Source organism: Clavispora lusitaniae, assembly GCF_014636115.1.
Source record: "Clavispora lusitaniae strain FDAARGOS_655 chromosome Unknown tig00000003_pilon, whole genome shotgun sequence".
Classification (NCBI taxonomy): domain Eukaryota; kingdom Fungi; phylum Ascomycota; class Pichiomycetes; order Serinales; family Metschnikowiaceae; genus Clavispora; species Clavispora lusitaniae.
The window spans coordinates 1,478,932-1,504,386 of record NW_027093975.1 but is presented as its reverse complement, the minus strand read 5'-3'; the positions used below and the strand labels follow the sequence as shown (position 1 = coordinate 1,504,386).

Sequence of the window (25,455 nt, the reverse complement as noted above, 5' to 3'; positions counted from 1 at the left end):
GCACGTGACCGCCGCCATAAGTGCCAGACAGAACCAAAGTTGTAATATCTTGACCTGCTCAACGTGACATGAAAATGACAATCATAAATTGCACGACTACCGAGTAGAGGAAAAGAAATTGCACACGAAGTCGCCTTTGGTTGTTCGAAATGGTGTTGGCGGAAGTGTCACCAGCACCCACTGGTAGAACCAAAAACTTCAAAGAACGCATCAAAAACAAGGACAAACTACCAACAAGAACAAAGAGCACGCTGTAGAACGCGAGCCATGAGCCGCCGAAAAGATTCTTCCAACAAAGTAACACGGTTATAGCCACGTACTTGTAGCTGCTGAAGCTCACGAGGTCCCAGAATGAGCTTTGAGTCGAGCAGTTCAACAAGTAAAGACCGATCTTGAAAATTAAAATGTCCAAGAACGAGCATGCCAAAGTCTGAGATGCAAGGTACCCAAAAACTTCGGGATGAAAATCGCCCCGCAAACCCGAGAATAATGCCCAGAGGAGAATGTACGAGATAAACGACATCAATGGGATATACAAATCCGGCGCATTGATATCTTCACTTGGAGGAGCATACGAAACGCCTGCGCCAGATGAGCCTGCGCTTTCCGCTGTGGTCATTCTCGACCAGTTGCGGTGGCGGTATGGGAACAAGATCAACCGAAGCTTGTTCCACACATACAGGTTGCTCACTTTGAAGTAGTATTTCAAGTCGCCCGCCACAGGCATGTAGCTGCCAAAGTTCTGCTGGATGTAGTTGTTGGACTGGCCAAAGCCAGATTTGGCAAACTGCGCGGCCATGCTAGCGGCTGGATCCGAGAGGAAATTGGAGTATGGCATGGAATTTGAGCCTTGTGCCGCAGGCAGTGTTCCTTGTGGGAACGCATTCTGCTGTTGTGGGAATCCCTGTTGTGGGAATCCTTGCTGTGGGAATCCCTGTTGGGGCATGTCATGTTGTGGCTGGAACTGTTGTGAGTACTGCTGGTTGGAAGCTGGCTGCTGATACTGCTGCGAGGGAGAATAAGATGGCTTCACATGATGCGGCTGGGGATGATGCAAGTTGCCTTGTCTGGGATATGCCTCAGGGGCCGAAGCGTACGGGTTGTACATTGGTTGGGGACCTTGTGACAACAAGAGACTTAAGGTGTAGCGCGACGGTCGTGCAGAAACCGTTACTGTGACACGATTGCTGGAGATGTTCAGAAAGTTAGGTGTTGCTTGAAAATTAGCAGACGGCAAGCAAAAAAGCAAAAAAGTTAGAGCCCCGAAAGTGTGTGGGCATGTGTGTACAGAGCTATTGGCTGAAATTTTTTGTAAGTATCGTGTCGCATGACGAGGCTAATTTACAGTAATATACAAATCAACATCAACCCGAGAAGAGTTGAGCAAAGAGACACCAATTAAGTGAAGAAGAACAGGAGTCAAAAGATCAATCCGCTCGAGCACTTTGGCTTGTTTTGAGTGTCTGAGTGGTGCGACTCGAAAAGAGCGCAAATTCTAGCAATGCCTACGAACAGTCGAACGTTATAGAGCCGTGTGTAAGTCATTGCGCGAACATTCTAGTGCGGGCGCGGATTAGAGCTGGTGCAGGCGAAATAATCCGATCGCCCAACGATCGGACCATAGTGCGAAGTAGTCTAAGCCAAATTATGGAAGTCCAACAAGGAAAAGAGTAGCGTGGGCGTCGAGCACATAGAGCTGGCAGAGTTGGAATTTTTTTCTTGTTTTTTTCCACGTCTTTTCTTCGCTCATCCACCATGTTTATTGCTCTGGTGCTTATGGTCTCATAAGGCGATTGCTATGGCCCCTGGTGGCTCCTGCAGGATCGCACAATAGATATATTTGCTTCACCTGACGCTCTTTCCACTCCACAATTGTCTTTTTTCTCTCCAATGTCTCAGGGCAAAGTTCTCGTTGTTTCAAATCGGTTACCAGTAACAATCACCAAAAAGGATGATGGGTCGTACGATTACTCCATGTCTTCCGGAGGCTTGGTGACTGCTCTTCAAGGCTTGAAGAAGTCCACAGAATTCCAGTGGCTTGGATGGCCCGGCTTGGAGATTCCAGAGGCTGAACAAGAAACAATGAACAAGGATCTTATGGACAAGTTCAAATGTACTGCCATCTTCTTGAGCGACACCATTGCGGATTTGCACTACAATGGGTTTTCCAATAGCATATTATGGCCCTTGTTCCACTACCATCCGGGCGAAATGAATTTTGACGAAAATGCATGGGCCGCATACATTGAAGCCAATCGTAAATTTGCATCCAAAGTTGCGTCGCAGGTCGAAGACAATGATATGGTTTGGGTTCATGACTACCACTTGATGTTGTTGCCCCAGATGTTGCGAGAGATCTTGGGAAACTCGAAAAAGAATGTGCGTATTGGCTTTTTCCTCCATACACCATTCCCCTCTTCGGAGATCTACCGTATCTTGCCCGTGAGAAAAGAAATCTTGGTCGGTGTTTTGAGCTGTGATTTGATCGGTTTCCATACCTACGACTATGCAAGACATTTCTTATCCTCTGTGGCACGCATTGTGTCAGATGTGAAAACAGTTCCAAACGGTATTGAGTACCAAGGTCGTTCTATCAGTATTGGCGCTTTCCCCATTGGCATTGATGTCGACAAGTTCACAGAGGGCGTAAAAAAACCCAATGCTGTTGAGCGCATTAAGCAATTGAAGCAAAAATTCAAGGACGTGAAGGTTATTGTTGGTGTCGATAGACTAGACTATATCAAGGGAGTGCCTCAAAAATTGCATGCGTTTGAGGTTTTCTTGCAAGAGAATCCTGAATGGATCGGCAAGGTTGTTTTAGTTCAAGTGGCGGTGCCATCGAGAGGTGATGTTGAGGAGTATCAAAACTTGCGTGCTACTGTCAATGAGCTTGTCGGTAGAATCAACGGCCAGTTTGGTACGGTGGAATTTGTGCCTATCCATTATCTACACAAGTCCATCCCATTTGAGGAGCTTATAAGTTTGTACCACATTTCTGATGTGTGCTTGGTGAGTTCCACAAGAGATGGTATGAACTTGGTGAGCTATGAGTACATTGCTTGTCAGGAGGAAAAGAAGGGGCTGCTCATTTTGTCTGAGTTCGCTGGCGCAGCTCAGTCTTTGAACGGAGCTATTATTGTCAATCCCTGGAACATTGAGGAGTTGAGTGAAGCTATTAAAGAAGGCTTGACTTTACCTGAGGAGAAGAAAGCGCTCAACTTTAAAAAGTTGTTTGACTACATTTCCAAGTATACTTCGGGCCAGTGGGGAGAAACATTTGTCAAGGAGTTGTACAAGTGCAATAGCGATGAGAATACATCCAAATAGAGAAAATACATGAAGCTGATTAGTCAATACGAGTCATTCATTAATGTGCACTATGGTGTTAATTTACTCCACAAAATCAGCATGCAACGCATCGGTGAGAACCAATGAAGAGACGGTGTGAGATTCGAGATTCTCTTTTGTCAATGGTGGTCTTTCGTCAGCATTCTCTTTGTCGTCCTTCTTCCCATTAAGAAGAGCGGATCCATAGCCATACGGAGGCGATCCAGGACTAGGTAGCTGGCTTTGCGAAGACCGGTTGACAAAAGTACTATCACTCAATTGTCTTGGTACATCGGCTGAGATCACTTGGGGCTTAATACCCAACTTCGAAAGCAACGAGTTGTTGGCATACAAATATGCACCGGGAGAAGAAAGAGGTTTTTGAATAATCCTGCTATCAGAATACAACAGCGTATTTGGGAGATGTGCCTTGTGAGGAATAAAATGTTTGGGCGTGGGAGTAGATGGTACTTCGCTAACCAGCTTCTGCGGTGTTTCTTTTTCTTTTTCCTTTTCCTTCTCCTTGAAATGATGCACATCTTCCTCGAGTGTTTTTGCCAGATTAAATGCAGACATAAGATAGGGTAGCTCTTCTGAAATTGTAGACTTGTGTAGAATGCTGGCAGATGTAAAGGAAGAAAGAGATTCGCGTCGTTTAGAGACATACGACAGATCAGGCGACCTCGAAAGAGAATGCTTTGTGATAGAGTGTACCGTAGGCTGTGTATGCAGCGACATGGATTGAGAAGTGGAAGCTTCATCGGAAGACTCGTACTCGTCGGAGTAATCGAATTTGGAAGGACTCAGAGAGAAATCCGGCTCTAGTTTCACAGGTTCTTGAGACGCAGGAACAAGATCTGACGAATCTGATGCTTGCTTTTGCAGTGCTCTTTCTAGTTTGAAGACTTCAAACATCTGTTCCATATCGCTAATGACAGCAAGACACTCATTTCTGTCTTCCGTATTGTCCACCTCAATCGCCTTATTTAGCTGGTTGAGCAAACTAACAACAAATTGCTTGTAAGATGCAACTGTTGCGCTTTCATCATTGGGATTATCGGCCAACATGGATTCTAGATCACTTCCGATCGTTATAAGTTTGGCCTTCAGGTATGCAATTGTCACTTTGTCTCGAAGTTCGTCCTTAAGTTTGATGCTTCGCAACGTAAGTGTCGTTAGAAGCGTGCCACTATCACTGATATACTCTATTGGAGACAATGATCTCAGGGCGCTTGTAATAAAGTCTATGTCTGCTGTTATCTTGTTGAGTTTAACTGTGAGCTCTTGACAAGAGGATATAACACGCAAACTAACATTTGTGTTGAATATTTTGATTTCATCTGGGTTTGCATTATCAAAATGGTTAGTGGAGTTTATGTCCAAGGACATGAAAGCCCAATTCTTTAAATTGAGGTCTATCTTCTCTAGGGCTTGAAGTATACTCAAACTCAAATTGCATAGCCGAGAAACTTTACGTTCAGCAATAGGAAAACCTTGGATGATCAGCAAAAGTTTGGCCGTTTTTCCCTTTTCCTTATTTAGGTTTGCGTCTCTGGCGAGAGTCAATATTGGATCATCATAAGACTCGGCAATATCTAGCTCTGTGTAAGACATGGATCTTTGTGGCTATGACTTACAAAATGCAATTTATGGGACAAAACGAAAATAGAATTGAGGATGCAGGAGTCTAAAAGATGGCCGGAAGGCACTGGAAAGAATATGCTGAGGAGAAAATGGCTAGGAAAACCGGGGTAAAAAAATTGTTATAGTACGAGGTGAGTAAATCGCAAGATTGCCTGTTTTCCTGGTAAACATGAGCTTCTGCAGGATAGTCCCCACCCATAAACAGGAACACACAAAAAAGAAAGGGCACCAGCGGAATACAAGGAAGAAAATCAGAAAACTGAAACCAATTTAAATGATGTTAATGAGAATATATGCCTTGTACCTCGAATACGTCACTAGAGAAGGTGCGTAGCCAGACAAGTAAAAGTAGTATCTAGCGAAATGAAAGTAGTACAGACGATTTAAGAGCGGAATGGAATGAAGAAAAGAAAAAAAATCCACTAGAAAGCCATGCCTAAAAGTGTACATGGACAAAGCAATGAGTGAGAAGTATCAAAGCGTTCATGTTTTTGGTTCCTCTCCATTTTTACAAATAATCTGTGCTGTCGACTCAAATTGGTATCAGGCGCACACAAGATAAACTCGGGAAAAGAAAAGACGTCAAAACATTTATTAGCCAGTTGGGGATGGGGAGAAGTAACGGATGCTTTATGAAGATACAGATGCTAGGAGTGACCCAAATGAGGTTTCTTACTAGGTCATCAGAAATTAAACCAGTCAGCTTCAAATGGCGATATTCTATCACTATTAGAGACCATTGCAACGGATGAAATGTTGTGCGGGAGCGCAGATTTTGCAGAGTCGTATAACAAAGAATCATGAATGGTGTAACATCAAAAGCAAAGGTGCAAAGTCATGAAGTAACAGCGGGTGGTACCAGCAATACGAGGAAAGCCGAGGTGCCCGAGATATAATGATGAATTCGAGGATTCACAATCTTTTCACATGAGTAAAATCCTCGAAAGCATTATCATAGGCTGTAAGAAACCAGCCAAGATAGTTTCAGACAGCACTGGGCCACGGGAGTGTGATGTGGCTCTTATCGTTTAACACAAAATTGAGTGTCCATTGTTCAGTGTGTTTTTCTCAAAGATCTTCTGCCTAGGATTGTGCCATAGCAGCATGCCATTCATCGTACGTCTGAGAACCGTGGAGAACCACAATTACAAGTGTCATATTGTCAAAGCCAATTCCGGTTATGTTGGAGGCCATACTGATGCAGTCGTGCAACACATACTCCACGACATGTTGGAGTTGCCAACCATCATGAAGCTTTTCACGAATTACCGCGAGAAGCTGATCGTTGGTGTAGCAGTCCCAGATCCCGTCGCAAGCCAACACTAGGAACTCGGGTTGTGGCATCACTGCTAGGTCATACACCATGATGTCAGGCTCAACGCTGACCTGGTAGAGTTCAGGAGGAATCGGTACCAAATTGTCGTGCACAAGCCCCCTGTTGCGTTCGAGATACGAGTTGTGGGAGCCTGACGCGCTGAGTTCTAGCCACGGGAGCTTGAAACTAGCATCGCCGAACGCCCGCAGAAGCGCAAGAATCTCATTGACGCGAGAATTGGCCACGTAGCCTCCAGCATTCTCGATGCGGACGCGCTCGCCCATGGTCAGCGGTTTATGATCAAACGAAAGCGTTTTCGGAAGCCCGCCAGGCAACGATAGGATGGCCCGCAGATCACCAGTGTTGGCCACCACGATATATCGGCCAGCCAAAATGGTTGCCACCACTGCAGTCAGCCCACAGTTTGCTGCTTGGGCCTCGGGAAGCGCAGCGTCCACTTTGAAGAAACAGTCTTTGATTTGGGCAAGCACTTTGCGCAACGGCACCTGCGGCCCGTCTGCGTTGAGAGTACGGAAGATTTCGGGCACAAGCAGCGTGCGGAGGCGCTCCGCCACGTCTTTGCCGCCGTGGCCGTCGAAAACGCCAAACACCGCCAACTGCTCGTTTTCCGCCACACGAGCATCATGGGCATCCTCCATGGTCATCCGGTAGCCCTGCATGGCACCAACACAGTACGAGAGCGTACCGTGGCTCTTGAAGTCGATAGACTTCTCCTCCACAGGGTGTGAGAGTAACTGGCCCATGGTGTTGTGGAATTTGGGCGTACAGTACTGCGCGAGAAAAGGTAGCAGTAGGGCCAAACAATGGAGGGAGGAAACCACAGACTGTTATTGGCTGAAACGTCGATGCTCAAGAAAAATGTGCAGCAAGGAACTGGCCGAGGTAAGATGGAACAAGTCAAGCAACGTCCGAAGCACAAGAGCAAAAGTAGTATGTGTGGCACTAAGCGGGAGGAGCCGAAAGACCTTATCGCATGGGCCTGCAGGCTCAAGAGGGCAATCTTGTGCGTGAGTATACAGTCGTTTCGCAAATATCTGCGGAAGCGACGCCGCAAGACGGAAATGTGCATAGTGAGAAAGAAGTGGAATTTGAGTACGAGGCAGATGTAGAACGGACCTGCTGAACTTTGCCTGCTGGAATTGTCGACTTTTCAAGAGCTAGGAAGAAAGTGAAATGTAAGTGGCACTAAAAGTGTTATTATAAAGTTTTGCATTTACTTATTTACCGAGCTTCTCCACAGACGTTGCATGCTGCGACCATAATTTAATTTGGCAAAACGCAGTATGCCCTAGAGTTCAACCTACTACTCTCCAAGTCTATCCATTTGAAGTACGTTAGATTGCCGTGATTCTATTTACCTGCAATTGATACAAGACAAGAGGCCATGCAGAAATGTTGCGTCTTACCCACATTGGTAGTTCAAGTCACTAGCCCACAATACATGTAATGTGCCCCAATACTGGACAGCCTTACAAATATGGCAGCACGACACGTTCGTCTGTACAGATGACCACGAGAGATTTCGCATCCAACTGTTTCCATGTCATTGTATAGTGGTGGAACCCAGCTACGTCACTGCCTGCACCCCTCACCCCGCATTTCCGCACATTCTACGGTCTCAACCACTTGGAACTAAGCCTCTTCTACCCATTGTACTAACGGCAAGCAAATGCACATTCCCAAAATCACGCCCGAGTCGCCCGACGGCGACCTTCACTACAAGCCGCCTGCAGCCTTCCCCATTGGCCCGCATTTCAAGAAGTACTCGCACAACCCGATCATGGTGCCGGACCCAACACACGAGTTTGAAGAGGCCTATCTCTATAATCCCACTGCCATTGTGGTGGATGACAAGGTGTTTTTGTTGTACCGCGCACAGGACCGCCACAAGACGCTGAGTGTGGGCATTGCGTGGCTGGAAGACGGCTTCAACTTCACGCGCCATCCGCGCCCAGTGCTCTGGCCCACGGAGCCATGGGAACGGGGCGGCGGCTGCGAAGACCCACGGGTGGTGCGCGACAGCACCACGAAAAAGTTCATCATGACCTATACCGCGTACGACCGCGGCACGGCGCGGCTCTGCGTGGCCGAGTCCTTGGACTTGTTCCACTGGAAAAAACACCCACCGTTTGTGCCGTCAGGGTTCGAGGAGATTTGCACGGGCGCGGACGGGAAGCAGTACATTCGGCACGGCTGGCTGAAATCGGGCGCAGTGTTTGCCGAGCGCCACAAGGACGGCCTCTACTATATGATTTGGGGCGAGTCTGGCATGTACTTGGCCTCGAGCAAAGATTTGGTGGAGTGGCGCACTTTGGGCGGCGGCCGCGACGCTCTTTTCACAGAGGGCCACCATGTATGGCAGAACCGCCTCATCGAGCCGGGGCCTCCGCCTATCCGGTTGGCGGGGAAACGCAATCTCTATGTGTTTTTTTACAACTCGTGCACTCGCGGCGGCGGTCAGTACGAGAAAGGCACCTACTCCGTGTCGCAGATGCTTATTGACTACGACGATGTGCGGGCCGGACCCATTGCGCGAATGGAGCGGCCGTTTTTGGTGCCTGAGGCGCGCAACGAGGTGCTGGGCCAAGTAAATCGCGTGGTATTTTGCGCGGGCGTGGTCCAGTTCCACGGCCAGTGGTTTTTGTATTACGGCCAGGGCGACCTGGAACTCGGGGTGGCCACCGCACCCCTTTAGACTTTTTCTTTTCCCCATAGGGACGCTGGCTGGCCGAGTGTCGCTTGAAAAACCTGCTTTGTTTGTTCTTGTTCTTGTTTACGCTGATTTTTAGTATTATACACTTTACTGAGTAACTTTCAGTTTTAAAGGCCACATTCATGATGACAGCCGAGGATTCGAAGGAGGGTCTTGATCGTTCAATCTGTCTTAATCGTTCAAACTCTTTGTAAGTACGAAATCCGTGGGCTTCGCGTAGTAAGACCTATTCGATCAACTCTCGCAGACAAAAATAAATGTCTTTCAACTCTTAATTATTTGTGCCTGCGATGAAGCTATCAACAGCTTGCAAAGTTTCTTTTAAATAATTGGCATATTTTCAATAATTGCACATTACTAAGTTTCTCTTCAATAGTTGCACATAATTAAGCTTCTGAATGTGTCTTATCTCTCTTCGATCAGCTCATTAGCAATCTTGTTGGGGCATTGCCTAATAAGGTTCCCCGCGGAAGACCGCGGCCCACTGTAACGGGCCATTCTGACCTCTTTTATCGTCAACCAAGTACGATTGCCTGCTTATAAACTTGGAGATTTTGGCTCTTTAGATCGGATCTACCTTTTGCTTTTTGGTCCTCTTATCCTTTTCAAGCAGCACATCTTCACGCGCGGCTGGAATTCTGTCGAAAATTATCTTCTTCTCCACATGAAGGCTCTTCTCAAAAAACCGTCCTTACAACCTAACCAGCCAGTCAATGACAAAGATCCTGTTCGGCTTGCGTTCCTTGGTGGCCCCAAGTGTGGGAAAAGCGCCCTTATCTCTAAACTTACGAGCGGAAACTTCAGCGACACCTACTATCCACTGAGAAGCACACTTCCAATTCTTTTCGAGTATACCCCTTCACCGAAGCAAATAGAAAATGTGTTGGACCCAACAGCGCCAAATCGGACATTGGATAGGGCTACACGAGCAGACAATGTTGTTTTGAGTCCTGTTATCTATAAGGCGCTCGTGAAGGATTATTCCAAAACACCAGCCTCTGTCTCGGACCCGGACCTGGACCTCATCTCATCCAATGAGATATACGCCACATTTAAGCCATCTAGCAACCAGGGTCATAAAAATGTCACCCCAATACTCACAGAGCTTATCGATACCCCGAGTTTCAACCCCAACCAGATTGTGCCTTTCTTAGAGGCATCTTTGTATATCAAACTAGATAGAGATGTTCTTCACAACCTCGCTGACGAACCACGACGGCCTGTCAACACAAATCCTCTATTGGTAGCTAGTGGCGCAGGCGAAATGAATGGCGATGTGGATGGATACTTTTTTGTTTACACTGCCGTGCCTTCTCTCGATCCTCCAGGCTATGAGGAGAGTATGCAACAGGAAGTTGTCAGAGATGGACCCGATATTTCTCCCTATTCATCTTCTGAATCATACAATGAAAACGGGACGTTAAAGTCGGTCACAATGCACAGAAACTCTCAGGCAAAGTCTTTTAATCTCCTTCCCATTATGAAAGAAGCTCTCGACGAAGCGTGGCGTGAATACTACACATACAAGACACGCTGGTACCACGGAGAAGAAGGCGACGTATTCTCCCTCAAGTCCGCATTGAAGAACATGTTGTCAGAGAAATCTGAGGCTCCACCCGCTCCAGTACCCAAGTTGAAATTGCTAGAGACGCCTGTGGACCCTGCTGATCCAGCTTCACCACCACCAATCTGGATAGTATGCACTCATAAAAACCTGCCTTTGGCTTCGCCAAAATTAATCGCTGATGGAAAGCGCTTAGCCAAATTGTGGAAATGTGGATTTGTGGCGTTGGACTTGACTGACGATATCGAAGACTCGTTGGCATGGATGATCCGTGATTTAGTGGAGCGGAAGAAAATACAGAAGAACAAGAAAAGGAAATACTAGTTATGGACTTGAGGTTGAGATGTGGGACTGGCATCGATGGATATAGAGGATACTCATAGATAGCAAACGAAAACGGAACATGGAGGATTGAATTGCACTTAACTGTAAACGATATACGACTCCCACAAAAATTGATACAGCATTTAGATATAGAAAAGCATCTCAAAACTCGAGAGCACAATCGGATTGGAACTTATCACTAGTACAGATAAGAACTACTGATTGTGCGACTGGATGTACATCTGACTGCAGACAAAGCAGATTGATCTACTCCGAAAGTCATCTTGTTACAATTCATTTTTCATCTATCATAGCTTCCCTTGGTCGATTACAGAAAGCTGTGGTCTTATTTTTTCATTCCTTTTGAGGATGCCGCATGACTCGAAACACACAGCTACATGCTGTCCGATTTGCGCAAAGACCGAAACTCTACATACTCAAGACCTTGTGTGTAAAGATTGCGTGAATAGTGGCGTTGAAATCATTAAGAACTCGGTGGCCCGAAATGAAGAGCTTAACATGGGCATGCGTGCTGAAATCAACTCCATCTTCGAAGCTTGCTTACATTATCAGAATGGTCAGAGCTTGTCTGATCTACGACAACGCCATACGGATGATAAACACATTCCCAATGTAACCACAGACTCAGTGAAGAACTTGGCAATACAACTACAGAAGCTCGCAATTGCCAACACAAAGATCAAAATCAATGGAATTCAGATGGCCGAGGATGCAATGCGTACTAAAGTACAACGTACTATGGCTAACATAGAAAAGACACAAAAGAGAATTGATGATATAAACAAGCTACTTGATACAAAAGTTGCTGAGCTTGCAACTGTATTTAATAAGCAAGCAAGATCTCTTGAAACGGAAACACAGCAGATATATGACCAGTCTATTGATCAGACTATGAGATATTCAGCAGCTGTACAAAGAAAACATTATAAAGTTTTGCGGGACATTGCTCTCCCCAACTACGATCAATGGAGACCATCTGTGTCTAGTGTCTCCAGAAGAAAGAACGTGAAACTACTACTTTTCGGTCTGCCTGTCATTCAATTATCTTCCTTCCTAACATTCAATAATAAATTGACTGAGATCAATTCCTTCATTGAGAACTTGATAAGATTTCAAATCGAGCTTCAGGCTCTTCTCTCACAAAATGACAATCTGGTAAATCTTCCGTTTCTAGAAGATTTGATCCCACTACTTCCAAATAGTTCTTTCTATGATTTGGTTCAGGAGAAAATCAACTTCGTTACTAACGATGGAAAACCAACAACTCCCTCTCCTACTTTGGAAGAAAATGAGGATATTTCCCCAAAATCATCAAAATTTTCCGTATCGACTGATAGGAGCATTGATAAGATTGTTATTGAAGGGAATGTCATCAAAATCCCTATATCTTTTAAGACGATTAATTTGCAACGAAGAACTTCCTTAATGAGTCCAGAGCCTGCGAATTCAATTTCAGAACCTGTGAATGTTGACAAGTATCTGCCATCATTTGGCTCGTATTCCTTTCAACCCAAACTGCCCTCTCCTTTATCTGAACTGACTCAACAAAAGTTAGCATTGAAAGGTAAGAAAATCGTTATTACGCCTCATAAAATTCTTACGAAACCCTTTACCCGTTTAAAACCTAAAGAGTACTTGAAGTTCATACTGGTTGTGGTCAAGATTCTCATTAATTTTGATGTACTCCTCAAAATTACTGCTGATGGGGTACCTGGTAATAACTTAAAGAAGCAGGCTTCTTCAGGAACCCTCGGTAGTACTTTTCATCAGTTAAGAGCGAGTGGAAATCATTATCAGGAAAGATTGTTTAACATGTCTGATAGGGAAGGAGAGGATACCATTTATGATTTTGAGAAAATCTTGAGTAAGTTGGCGAATTTGGAACCTTACTTTCATTCGAGATCAACTCTACAGAAAGGCAAACCATCTAAAGATCCAAGCTCAATCGCCAGCAGCCTCACTAATATTTCTTCGTCGCCATCATCATTACGTTTCAATACTTCCAATTCTGAGAGTTTCCCTTCGAGTGAGTTCTCAGCTTCAATTGTGAATGTGGTAGCTTCGCAGGTGAGCTCAAAAAAGAAACCGTCTCGTCTAAAAGAATTGTATGATACTGTTTTCAATAGACAAACCAGTGCCGTTGCACCTACACAGGCAGAGAACATATATGGCATGGTCAGCGAGACTAATTCACACACAGATGTTTCAAAATCAAAAGTTTCAGAACGTTCGCCAATAATCGCCACCCCAGAAACCTTCACAGATACCTCTTCCTACGAGCAAACATTGGGCGCAGCCAATGGACAGAATTACAATGTGAAGAAAGTGATGCAAGATGTGCATAAGATTCTAGCAAGTGGATTCGGAAACAGCCGAAGCAAGGCAATTAAAAAAGTCGGTATTGATAATGAGGTCAAAAAGGCTACATTATCGATGATGTCACAGCTGAAGGCACAATTGGAAGACTGGAATGTGGTCAGTACGATGTACAAGTAAGTAGATGGCAAAAATTAATACAAGAGGGAATGGGTGTGTACTGGTGGGTATTCCTGAGCACGAAGTGCGAGTAAATTTCATACCGCTAATATCTCGGCCACAATCTAATTATCGTCGAAACCTGATAACATCCTTCTTGGTCGCGGCCTTTCATCTCCCCAAATTTTCTTAAGATTGAATCAGCGACTGTCCTGAATTTATAGCATGTTATCTGACAAGGAATTGTTCGAATTGAACAAAAAAGCCGTCACCGAGGGCTTCAAGATTAAACCAAGAATCAGCTACAATACCGTTGGTGGTGTCAATGGTCCTTTGGTGATTTTGGACAATGTGAAGTTTCCAAAATTCAACGAAATTGTTAATTTGACTTTGCCTGATGGTACTACCAGAGCTGGTCAAGTTTTGGAAGTCAGGGGTTCCAAGGCTATTGTCCAAGTTTTCGAGGGTACTTCTGGTATCGATATCAAGAAGACCAGAGTTGAATTTACAGGTGAGAACTTGAAGATTGCTGTCTCGGAGGATATGTTGGGTAGAGTCTTTGACGGTTCCGGTCGTCCAATTGACAAGGGTCCAAAGATTTTTGCAGAGGACTACTTGGACATTAACGGTTCTCCTATCAACCCATACGCCCGTATTTACCCTGAAGAAATGATTTCCACTGGTGTTTCTGCTATTGACACCATGAACTCCATTGCCAGAGGCCAGAAGATTCCGATCTTTTCTGCTTCCGGTTTGCCTCACAATGAAATTGCTGCCCAAATTTGTAGACAAGCAGGTTTGGTTAGACCAACCAAGGATGTCCACGACGGCCACGAAGAAAATTTCTCGATTGTTTTCGCTGCTATGGGTGTCAACTTGGAAACTTCTAGATTCTTCAAGCAAGATTTCGAAGAGAATGGTTCATTGGAAAGAACTTCCTTGTTCTTGAACTTGGCCAATGACCCTACTATTGAAAGAATTATTACTCCTAGATTAGCATTGACAACTGCCGAATACTTGGCTTATCAAACTGAGAGACACGTTTTGACCATTTTGACTGATATGTCTTCTTATGCTGACGCTTTGAGAGAAGTGTCCGCTGCCAGAGAAGAAGTCCCAGGTAGAAGAGGTTACCCTGGTTACATGTACACCGATTTGTCTACCATTTACGAAAGAGCTGGTAGAGTTGAAGGAAGAAACGGTTCTATTACTCAAATTCCGATTTTGACCATGCCTAACGATGACATCACTCACCCAATTCCGGATTTGACTGGTTACATTACCGAAGGACAAATTTTCGTCGACCGTCAATTGTCTAACAGAGGTATCTACCCACCTATTAACGTTTTGCCTTCTTTGTCTCGTTTAATGAAGTCTGCCATTGGTGAAGGCATGACCAGAAAGGACCACGGTGATGTGTCTAACCAGTTGTATGCTAAATATGCCATTGGTAGAGATGCTGCTGCCATGAAGTCTGTTGTTGGTGAGGAAGCTTTGTCTACTGAAGATAAATTGTCGTTGGAGTTTTTGGAAAAGTTTGAAAAGAACTTCATTGCCCAAGGTGCGTACGAGAACAGATCTATTTTCGACTCGTTGGATCTCGCCTGGTCGTTGTTGAGAATCTACCCTAAGGAGATGTTGAACAGAATCAGTCCTAAGATCTTGGCTGAATTCTACGAAAGAGCTAGAGACCAAGATGACGATGAGGAGGAAGAGGAGGAAGAGAATGTTGACAAGTCTCACGACTTGATTGACGCTTAGATTTTGTGCTCTTTTGAATTCACTTCTCTTATCAAACATTTAGTTCCAAGCATCAATACGTAACTCTTTATATTTCCCACAAATTGCAGTGAAGTCAGTCTTTAGACATCTGTATGGCTGATGTGAGTGCAGAAACTCTAAAAAGAACGTTTAGTTTAATTTCATTCTTCGTGTATGCAATGCTTAAAGCTTATACTATGGTATATAATCAAGCAGATGATTCTGCTGCTTGTTGCTTCTTCAAGTTTCCAATGTAGTTGATGGCAGAACCTGCCTTGAAGAAATCAATCTGGTCCTTGGACATTGTGTGCTTGCACAAAATCTCAAACTCAGATCCATCCCTCTTGGTCACCTTAACCTTTAAGACGCCACCGTTATCACCGTTCTTGGCCACCATGTCCTTCAAGTCCACAGTAGTCAATTGGTCTCCGGCAGAAATCTTGTCGTAATCGCTTTCATCAGCAAAAGTCAAGGGCAACATACCTTGTTTCTTCAAGTTGGTTTCATGAATACGTGCGAAAGACTTGACCAAAATGATAGAGCCTCCCATGAATCTAGGGGACATAGCAGCGTGTTCTCTAGCTGAACCTTCACCGTAATTGTGTTCTGCAACGACAATCCATGGTCTTCCTTCATCCTTCCATTTAATCATCAAATCAGGTATAGTGTAGGCGTCACCATTCAAATCATAAGCCTTATTGACCTCGCCAGTTTCTTTGTTAACAGCACCAATCAACGTGTTGTTTGAGATATTTTCTAGATGGCCCTTGTATTTCAACCAAACACCAGCTGCAGAGATGTGATCCGTGGTACATTTACCCTCAACCTTCAATAAAACTGTGGTCGAAAGTTCATCTCCAGACCAAGGTGCAAAAGGCTCCAAAATTTGCAATCTATCAGACTCTGGTGAAACATTAATTTGGACCTCTGGCTTTGGTTGAGGGTTGGCTTCTGGGTAGAACTCACTGCGTCCTTTGATAAACCCGTCATGTGGCAATTCTTCACCCTTTGGTGGTGCAAATTTAAAAGCCTCGCCGTTTTCCTTTTCAATAGAGTCCGTGACAGGGTTATAGTTCATATCACCAGAATAAATCATTGCAGTAACAACATCCGGAGAAGTTAAGAAGTTCATTGTGTTTCTGTTACCATCGTTTCTGGCTCTGAAGTTTCTGTTGAAAGAAGTGAAGATAGCATTGAAATCAGACGAGTCCTTGGATACATCTGTTCTGTCCCACTGTCCAATACAAGGACCACAAGCATTTGCCAACACGATGGCCCCATTACGCTCGAACACATCAATCAAGCCATCTCTTTCTATGGTAGCTCTAATTTGCTCGGAACCTGGGGTGACAAAGAATGGAATTTTAGGCTTCAACCCAGCTTCTTCTGCTTGTCTGATGATGGATGCTGCACGAGACATATCTTGGTAAGAAGAATTAGTACAAGATCCAATCAAACCAGCACTGACCTTTGAAGGCCAACTTTCCTCCTTTGCAGTTTGACCAAATTTGGAGATGGGGGTAGACAAGTCAGGGGTGAATGGTCCATTAACATGAGGCTCCAAACTAGACAAGTCAATTTCAATAACCTTATCGTACTGAGCATTTTCATCAGCCTTCAAATACCCAAACTTATTCAATGCCACATCAGCAGCGTCTGCAATGGGGGCACGGCCTGTTTGTACCAAGTAGCGGCGATGAGCTTCTTGATATGGGAAAGTAGATGTAGTGGCACCGATTTCGGCACCCATATTACATATAGTGGCCATTCCCGTGCAAGATAAAGACTCAACACCATCACCAAAATATTCAACAATGTAGCCAGTACCTCCACGAACAGTTAAAAGGCCAGCCAAGTGGGTGATAACATCCTTTGGCGAGGACCATCCACTCAATTGTCCTGTCAACTTAACACCCAATATTTTTGGAGCCTTCAATTCCCATGGAGTTCCAGTCAAGGCATCTACAGCATCAGCACCTCCAACACCGATTGCAATAGCTCCCAAGCCACCAGCGTTGGGCGTGTGGGAGTCTGTTCCCAACATCATTAATCCAGGAACAGAGAAGTTCTCCAAAACAATCTGGTGAATAATACCAGAACCTGGTCCCCAGAACTGGATTCCGTACTTCTCACCACAACTTTGCAAGAAATCAAAAACTTCTTTGTTGGTAGCTATAGAACTTGGCAAATCGGCATCTGCGCCCTCTTTTCCGACAATCAAGTGATCACAGTGAATAGAAGCGGGAACAACAGTGCTAGACATTCCAGTAGTCATAAATTGCAAAAGCGCAGTTTGGGCCGAAGCATCTTGCATAGCAACACGGTCAGGGTTCAACTTCAAGTATTGTTGACCTCTGACTTGAGCCAAATCACCATTTACCAGTGCGAATGTCTCTTCAGGATCCACCAAATGTGAGTACAAGATCTTTTCTGCCAAAGTTAAAGGTTTGCCATTTGTAACTTTTTGCACTGTTTGCAAATTTCCCACCAATTTGGCATAAGGTGGAGTTCTTGACTTGTACTCATGAGGAACTTCGAATGCCGAAGCGAAATCGCTAGAGGTAGCTAACGACCTTCTGATAAAAGATACGGGTGATCTTAATGAACGCCTCGCTGACAACATGACCCGAGAGTTAAAAAGACAAAGGTACTGGGAATATGAGAAGAATTGTACTGGTAATGTGTTGGAAATTTTTCACGACATGCACTATGACTGTCCTACATATCGGCCAATAGTTTTGTGTAGAGTTATGATTATTGAGATAGAGCGCGGGGCCCTTTTAGATAAGTGTGAGTCACTTTAACAGTGCGCCGCATTCACTATCGCACGTGACCCTCTCGGATTGTAGACTCTGACTGTATCTGCAGGCTGTCTTTACAGTAAGTTGTACCAATCAAGAAATAAATAATCCTTTCAATAGATCAAAAAAACTCAGACAAGTAAGTCGAACCTACCTATTTCCGTGGGCATCGTTTGGGGCATTAGACTTACTCTTTTGCTACATAGAAACCTTGCTTTTATGTCCATCGCTGATTAAATACCTGACGACTGGCCTATGAAGATTATTCAAATCTTTCATACCCTTTTTTTTTTTTTTTCCCATTCCGAATATGTAGATACAAGTTGCACCATATTGTATTTTCTGTCTATGTGCACTAGTATACTAAAGTGTTTGTTGAGAAAGGTCTCTTGGTTGAATTTCACAACTCAATTTCCATGCCCTATCTTCGTCTGCCTTGTTCTGTTGCAGAATTTTCCACAACTCCAACAAAATCAATTCTTGTAGTGCGGGCACTGTCGCAATAGTGTAGTCTTCACCAGTGGCTTTTGACAGGTTTATTGAGAACAAACTGCCTCTTCTGTGTTTGCCCTCTGGTTCAGAATATGGGATTTGCAAGCACTCAATATCAGCTATAACTCTTGATATCTTCAAATACTTGTCGATATTGATTAATTTTTGGTTCAAAAATGTGTTGGCTTTCCTGAAATTTGGGTTTCCATCACTCACAAATGTCAAATCCTGTAGAAATAATGAAAAGTAAGGTACAACAGGTATATTGTACTCGTTCGACAAAAGAAACTTTTTCAATTTTGATCGATAGACACTGTAGTTCTTATCTGGATGAATCACGCCACTGAGATACTCAAATAGCGTAGTATACTTCTCAGACAAGTCACTCCACACTTTTGTCAATCTAGTAATCAAATGAGATTGCATCGAAGTGATGATAGCTGCAAGAGAGTTGAAGTTCCTCAAGTAGAGACACGAAATGGCTACTTTTAGCCATGTTTTCACAATGTTTACCCGTATCTTATGGTTGATCTGTGGTTGCAATATCGATTCCAAAACGTAATCAGATAAACAATTTGTAAATAATAGAGATAACCGGACGTTAGAAGCTAGCTTCAAATGCGCTTTTTCGGCGGTGAAGTTACCATTCAATAATTCTTCTGGTTGAATAGATCGGAATATTTCTGACTCAATGAGTGTAAATTGTTTTGCCAATTCCAATCCATTGAAATCGAGCAAATTTGGTCTATAGTTTGTCAAGACCCAGCTTTGCTCACAAAGGGAATACCAATTGGGTAAAAGACGAGGAAGAGGAATTGGCGTAAAGTGCTTTGACTTGATGTACCCAATAGGACACCAACTTTCCCCGAGGATCTCACGATATGTTCTCACCACATTTTCAATTGTGTTGAGTTGGCCCTTTGTTAACAAAGAGTTCGCTGTAGTGGTTTGACTGCTGACGCCAAGAGGTATTGGCAACGTCATTGACTTCAAGGAACTTGCAACGGAGCTGTTTGTGTTAATCTTTGTCAACTCATAACCATCAACCATCGAGTAGCGCGATTCGATTGATGCATCAGAGTCCCTTTTTTTCATGAAGGACGAGGACTCTTTTCTTTCGTACTTTGCTAATGTAATACTTCTGTTTTTCAACTGGGTATGGGCGAGCAGTACATCCCTAGAAATGAGATGTGATGCAACTTCGATTAACTTCATAGCTTCCATGGGCAAATACAGAAAAACACCTTCGTTGAAAAAGTTGACCAATGTAGATAAGTATTGGGCATCATCCTCATGTGACCAGTAAGACTCCATCCATATTTGAAACATTTTGCATATTAATCTTCTTCTGTTTTTCAATTTTACGTTCAACAGAGCATCTTCAAGTTCAGATGCTTTGACATGCTCATGGGAAGCATCAAATCTGTGGATTAATGCCTCAATCAAATCAAAACCGTTGGCAAATCTTCGAAAGCACATAAAGAAAGTGGATATGAAGAAGTATTCTGGTGGGGAGACTTCATTAGTTAACGTGTAAACTAATCCTTTGAATGAAGCGCCAAGTAAGTTTCCATTAGCATCCACAAGAAGTTCATCTTTTATTGTAAAGTTGTCATTCTCCACTTTTGAGTCGCTCATAAATCTTTTGAACTCTTCAGAATCTTGACCAAAGGAAGTAGAGGTGTCGTCTGTTAGCATGACTTTATGAAGTATGTCGACGCCGGTGGGTGTAATTCCCATACTTCCAGAAACACCAGATCCAGATCTAAACATGGAATATCTGCTAGCGCTTTTAGGATTCTGTTTTTTCATTGTCCTCAAATCCATGTTTTTGATAGACATCGACTTTACCATTCCCACTGAACATTTTTTGATAAACTCTTCAGGCTCAATTCGCATGCGAGAATATTCTGGATAAGCACGCTCTGAACTTAATCTGAAATCCCCCACAGTTTCAAAAAGTGTTTTAACTGAAATGATAGTTTCCCCAATTGCCAGGATCATCTTAGAAGCCACTTGAATGAGAAACTTTCCCTCTGATGTGTATGAGTAGTTATTGTTATCTTGTACCGAACCCAAAAACTCGTAATTTTTTGACTCTCTAGTCGTGGAAGTTACCAAGCATTTCACACCAGTAACTAAATCACTCACAAGGGACAAAAGAGCGTCTAGCGATGAATCCAAATCAGTGGCTTTCTGCAAAGAATAGTCTGAGCCAGTTTTGGAGATGTACAATAATTCTCTGAGAAGCAAAATTATTTGATGCGCAACAGTCTCGAGCATTTCACAACCTGCTGAATTATGCTCAATCATATCTAACCTTCCAATTAAAAGCGCCAAATACGAATACAAAACGCCATTAATTTCAGTCACTCTTTGTTTGGCCATCGGAGGTGAAGATAGGAGAGGATAGTTGTTCAAATCCTCCTGTAATCTCTGTTCTGTCTTCCTTCTGATTATCTCGTTGCTTTCCTGGGCCCAAATTTCAAAGAATCGTGTGCCTTTACGAACCACCTGGAATACAAGAAGCATCAAAATTTCAATCCTGTCAAAGTTGGATGTGCCTTTATACTCGTTCGCTTTCGACATCAAGGTGTACCAATCTGAAAGCAAAGACTTACGAGCTTTCCTAACCACTTGTCGCTTGATGACAACCTCATTGGATCTCGATAAACAATCTGTCTCTTGAAGCAAGAAGCGTACTCCATCTCGGACAGAGTTTATTGTTTTGATGGAAAAAGTTATCTTTCCATACTTTGTAGTGTGGGACAAAGGATTCAGTAAGAATCTGCCACATGAATCAAGTAGCGGAGCCAAATAACGGGAATATTGTAAGGAGTGGGCCGTATCATCCTCTCCTAATTCATTAGTTGTATCCACGGCCATCGTGAAATAATTCATGGGGATCCAACCACGATCTAAAGTTTCAATTAAAGTTACTTCGCCCCAACCTGAGTCTTCTATCGTATGAACGAAGGCTATATCACCTTTCTCAAATGATAAGCATACAGAATTGTCTGCTTCCGATTCATCAGGCACGAATGGGTGTAAAGCCCTGATAAAAAGTACAGACATATCTTCATCCTGATCCAAATCTTGGGCCAGTTTTTCATAACTGGTGGATGCACTTTCTAATGCTGTCTTGGAGAATTCAGAGTCTAGTGTTGTATCACCATTATGAGTGTGATTAGGTGAAGAATCAGAGTCTTTGAATGATATATTGAGTCCTCCGTTCATCAGTTGCTGTCTAGAAGGAAATTCTTTCTTTGACGGAGTAATGGATTTGCTTGCACTGGTTGGTGATTGTGGAGGGCTCCGAGGTCTATGAAAGCCAGAGGCAACATGGAAATTATTTTCCGATGGGCAGTACTCGTTGCTTTTATACGAGTTTCTATTTGAATCATTTGTGTAGTACGATTCGTTATCCTCTGGCGGTTTCGAGTGAATCTTCTTGTAGTATGTGCTAGTTCTCAGATTTGCTGCAGCATTAGTTGAATTTGCATTTTTCACATTCATCAGAAAATTTGTGTGGAATCTATAAGACTCGTCCGTTGCCGAGTACCTTGTGTTTTTCAAAGTGGAAGAAAGTCTGTTGAAAGTTTTATCAAGAGCAACCTCCTCTTTCTCAGCATCCTCTAAGGGATCTTCTCTGTATTCCAAGGACGCCAACTTAGGGGTTTCGTCTATTAATGGTCTCTCCTCTGAATATGCATTTAACATTGGAGTCTCGTCGTTTCTTTGTAGGTCGTCTTCATTCAAGCGAGGCGTAGCGTTTAAATCTGGGAAGCTTGGATCACCCGACTCTGTCCGTAGAAGAGACTTGTTTATTGACGTGAAGCTTGGACTCTCGTGGGCGGTAAAATAGCTATCAAGTGTCTGGTTTGAACGTTTCGGTGATTGTAACTCATCTCCACTGGTTTCTGAACTGTTGTAATCCAGACCGAATGCATCTGCGTTGAATTTAGTACCCTCCCTAGTTTTTCTTTTGCCAATGTTAATATCAAATTCACTGTCTAGAGGCGAATAAACACTTGATGAAACGCTATAGCGAGGATGTTCCATGCTAACTTTAAACCGATCTTCACCGAAAATAGTAATTTAGTTCGAAGAGTGTGATGGTAAAACAGCTAGATGCAGAAAATGACTTGATCCTTAGAAATTGATTTCAAAGCCTTGGTGCACTGCTTGTGTTGACAATATTCACTTAGGCGGGCTATGTGCTGAAAGGAACTCGATTCTTGAAATCTAGATAAACTGCAGGATGCGTATCGATCAGAAATGTACTTAACCATGCCAAACAGATAAAAATAAAATCCAAAAAAAAAAAAAAAACGTCTGGCTGCGATAGTATCCGAGGTTACTCTTCTTTCTTATACAAAATCCAAACCGAAGTGCAAACGCTGAGGGCATTTTTGTCTCTCTAAACATTTTGCCCTCTTGTGTCTGACGAGACGCGTCTCAACAAGACTTCAGTCTGCCGTGGACGATATAACGTCGAATGCATGCAAAAAACTTGAAAATTCTAAAAATCCGAGAATTTTAAATCAAAGGGAAAGCTTTAAGGGGGTTGCTCCTACTTACAACAAAGACGAACCTCACACCTCCTTCTCTTGAAACCACATTTAGATGCTTCGTATCACGTGAATACTAATTCCGGCACCGGTTTGTCTCTCTCCGGACGCGCTCTGGCCTAGTCGGACCGGAATATACTTGGTCAATAACCGATGCATAGATATGTAAAAAAAAAAAAAAAAAAAGCATGCAAAATCGTATCTCGCAGAGCATCTGGATAGATTGGAATGGAACTATGACTTTTGATTCTAGACTATTATTCATTTGTTCCAGTTCGTACGTTATATCACAAGCCTAATCATAGTATATCAAACGGGTAAAAATATCGCAGTTTTGTTCTTGGCCCCAATGAATCAATTAGCTTGCATGATTTGCTCCACTATTCTCTACTATTGTCCGAAGTTGTAAATGTGCCACTAATTCTAATTGCATAATTACGATATATAAGTTCTGATGTGAAGTTGTGTAGTTTTCGTATCTGCGAATGCCTTCCGAGTCGACATGAATGGTTATGCTACTAGTGTCCCACAAAATACGGTTACTGGTTACACTATGCAAGTTTATGAGAGAAAGATCCAATGTAGTAGAATCCAGAATAAATGCCAGGATCGCTATTCACTGTATCGTTGGAAAAGAATCACCGCATGTGCTTATACCGTGAAGATGCCTTTTAATTTATTAATGTACATTATTCATCTTTATCTTGGACTTTCTTTGGCCCTTGCTTCTTAGATTTCATGTCTTTGACGGTGCTGAGGAACCCTATCAAAACAATAGTACAAAGGGGTCCTAATAATGGCAGAAAAACAGCAAGCTTGTGTTCGCTCGGGAAGTATGCTTGTTGTACCATTTCCTTTTCAAAAAAAGCTTTATCGGAACTTTCAACACTTTTACTGGCCAAAACTATAGCTTCTTCAAAATGCAGATTTGCCAATTCGGTCATAGCTTGATCGTAGTATGCTAAAGCTTGTTCAGTGTGGAACTTTGTAGACTCAGGAATAGAGATCTCATTCAAAGAAGTCGACAATTTAATTAATGACGACAAGTTCTCCAAAGAACGCTTCAAATTTTTGAGTGCAATTACCCTATTCAACGAGTCAATGCGAATCCAAGGCGATTCGGAATTTTTAGGTACACCAAACAACTCAAACAATTGGGATGTGAAAATCTCAAAAATAGGTTGCAATTCGTAGGTATTCAATTTGAAAATGGTATCATTAATAATGGGCATTTTTCTGTTGTAGATGTAAACACCGCCCCATTGTGGAATTAAGAATGAGTTGGTATTCGAACCTTCAACAAGCAACGGAACCTTTTCGTAGTTGCTTTTGGAAAAGTATAAGATGAAGTTAATAGAAGGGTTTATATCATGTGTGATCAAGTTCCAGTCTCCAAAGTTGATAAATGTAGATAATTCGCTCTTTGGTATAATGTTTGCTTTCAAATCTTCCGCATAACGAGTAGAACTTCCCAACTTGGAGTACAACTGGACTTGGGTGCTGATTTTGAAGTTTGCATAATTAGAAAGAGCGTCGAAAACAGGATTCATAGCTTGAATAGCTGATTCAACGTCCCATTCCACCGGTCTACCATTTTCAACAAATAGATTGAAAACAACATTGTATGTGTTTGAATATGGGAAAACAATATCCGAGTCCTTTTCGTCTTCTTTGATTCCGAGAATCGATAGTATTTGTTTGCGTTCATCTCCGAAAATGCTATTCAATAATACATTAGTCACAAACTCACTTCCATTTGCCGTAGGTTCAACGTTCAAACTAATGTTTCCAGAGCTCGATGAGACTTTGTAGGAGTTTTGGTCTGATGTTGATACAATGTTGGCGTCCAAAGTATAGACTTCATTCTTCAAAGCCTCCTCGTCTTGTAGTTTCAACTGTAATGACCATTTTCCACCCAAGCCATCATTGTTGTTCCGAGAATCGAGAGAGTCTTGCCACTCTTGAACCAAAGATTCATGTGATGGGTCGATTCGAACGTACACCGGGATATTAAATCTTACTAAATCACGGAAGCTGTTTATCTTTGCTTCCACTTCATGGCTTGGTAACTCAGCACGATGGATCAGAGTTGTGTATAAAAACAACGGAACACCACAAGACAAGATGAAGAGGAGTACCCCAAATATGATACTGCGTCTTGCCTTAGTGATGTAAGGCACTTCTTGTGACGTAGTCATAGTCAAGTTGATATATGATATCAAAAGTTCAGTCGCGGTTAGGAAAATACACCTCACACTTTCTTTCTTGTAATAGGCAAAGTTTCCAATATTGTTCATTGGCTTCCTCCAAGTAGTGTTATTCAATATATTTCCTTTATTATCTTCTTCAAGTGCAATGTTTGAATAGATCTGAATGTATGGGGAGTTTTGTACCTTTGGATACTATGATAATTTGCACTTTTTAAT

The 25,455-nt window shown here is 43.1% G+C and overlaps 11 protein-coding genes across 11 annotated transcripts; 5 read left to right on the top strand and 6 right to left on the bottom strand. All coding sequences in view use genetic code 12, as the record gives it.

Annotated features, from left to right (window-relative positions):
- Positions 1-58: 58 nt before the first annotated feature.
- FOB63_000694 (protein transporter YIF1) lies at positions 59-1,108 on the bottom strand (the record flags this gene model as incomplete). The annotated part of the gene is made up of 1 exon (XM_002619537.2): positions 59-1,108. The coding sequence occupies one exon, from the start codon at positions 1,106-1,108 to the stop codon at positions 59-61; it is 1,050 nt and encodes a 349-aa protein (XP_002619583.2).
- A 782-nt stretch (positions 1,109-1,890) lies between these two features.
- On the top strand, positions 1,891-3,327 carry TPS1 (alpha,alpha-trehalose-phosphate synthase (UDP-forming) TPS1; the record flags this gene model as incomplete). Its single annotated transcript, XM_002619536.2, has 1 exon — positions 1,891-3,327. One exon carries the CDS (start codon positions 1,891-1,893, stop codon positions 3,325-3,327), a length of 1,437 nt encoding a protein of 478 aa, XP_002619582.1.
- A 63-nt stretch (positions 3,328-3,390) lies between these two features.
- FOB63_000692 (uncharacterized protein) lies at positions 3,391-4,941 on the bottom strand (the record flags this gene model as incomplete). Its single annotated transcript, XM_002619535.2, has 1 exon — positions 3,391-4,941. One exon carries the CDS (start codon positions 4,939-4,941, stop codon positions 3,391-3,393), a length of 1,551 nt encoding a protein of 516 aa, XP_002619581.2.
- A 1,113-nt stretch (positions 4,942-6,054) lies between these two features.
- PTC4 (type 2C protein phosphatase) lies at positions 6,055-7,050 on the bottom strand (the record flags this gene model as incomplete). The annotated part of the gene is made up of 1 exon (XM_002619534.2): positions 6,055-7,050. One exon carries the CDS (start codon positions 7,048-7,050, stop codon positions 6,055-6,057), a length of 996 nt encoding a protein of 331 aa, XP_002619580.2.
- Positions 7,051-7,976: 926 nt separating this feature from the next.
- Positions 7,977-9,002, top strand: FOB63_000690 (uncharacterized protein; the record flags this gene model as incomplete). The annotated part of the gene is made up of 1 exon (XM_002619533.2): positions 7,977-9,002. The coding sequence occupies one exon, from the start codon at positions 7,977-7,979 to the stop codon at positions 9,000-9,002; it is 1,026 nt and encodes a 341-aa protein (XP_002619579.2).
- Positions 9,003-9,684: 682 nt separating this feature from the next.
- FOB63_000689 (uncharacterized protein) lies at positions 9,685-10,908 on the top strand (the record flags this gene model as incomplete). Its single annotated transcript, XM_002619532.2, has 1 exon — positions 9,685-10,908. The coding sequence occupies one exon, from the start codon at positions 9,685-9,687 to the stop codon at positions 10,906-10,908; it is 1,224 nt and encodes a 407-aa protein (XP_002619578.2).
- A 369-nt stretch (positions 10,909-11,277) lies between these two features.
- FOB63_000688 (uncharacterized protein) lies at positions 11,278-13,425 on the top strand (the record flags this gene model as incomplete). Its single annotated transcript, XM_002619531.2, has 1 exon — positions 11,278-13,425. One exon carries the CDS (start codon positions 11,278-11,280, stop codon positions 13,423-13,425), a length of 2,148 nt encoding a protein of 715 aa, XP_002619577.2.
- Positions 13,426-13,629: 204 nt separating this feature from the next.
- Positions 13,630-15,165, top strand: VMA2 (H(+)-transporting V1 sector ATPase subunit B; the record flags this gene model as incomplete). The annotated part of the gene is made up of 1 exon (XM_002619530.2): positions 13,630-15,165. One exon carries the CDS (start codon positions 13,630-13,632, stop codon positions 15,163-15,165), a length of 1,536 nt encoding a protein of 511 aa, XP_002619576.1.
- A 208-nt stretch (positions 15,166-15,373) lies between these two features.
- Positions 15,374-17,788, bottom strand: ACO2 (aconitate hydratase; the record flags this gene model as incomplete). Its single annotated transcript, XM_002619529.2, has 1 exon — positions 15,374-17,788. The coding sequence occupies one exon, from the start codon at positions 17,786-17,788 to the stop codon at positions 15,374-15,376; it is 2,415 nt and encodes an 804-aa protein (XP_002619575.2).
- Positions 17,789-18,329: 541 nt separating this feature from the next.
- Positions 18,330-22,520, bottom strand: BUD5 (Ras family guanine nucleotide exchange factor; the record flags this gene model as incomplete). The annotated part of the gene is made up of 1 exon (XM_002619528.2): positions 18,330-22,520. The coding sequence occupies one exon, from the start codon at positions 22,518-22,520 to the stop codon at positions 18,330-18,332; it is 4,191 nt and encodes a 1,396-aa protein (XP_002619574.2).
- A 1,198-nt stretch (positions 22,521-23,718) lies between these two features.
- Positions 23,719-25,326, bottom strand: FOB63_000684 (PIG-S family GPI transamidase component; the record flags this gene model as incomplete). Its single annotated transcript, XM_002619526.2, has 1 exon — positions 23,719-25,326. One exon carries the CDS (start codon positions 25,324-25,326, stop codon positions 23,719-23,721), a length of 1,608 nt encoding a protein of 535 aa, XP_002619572.2.
- Between the last annotated feature and the right edge of the window lie 129 nt (positions 25,327-25,455).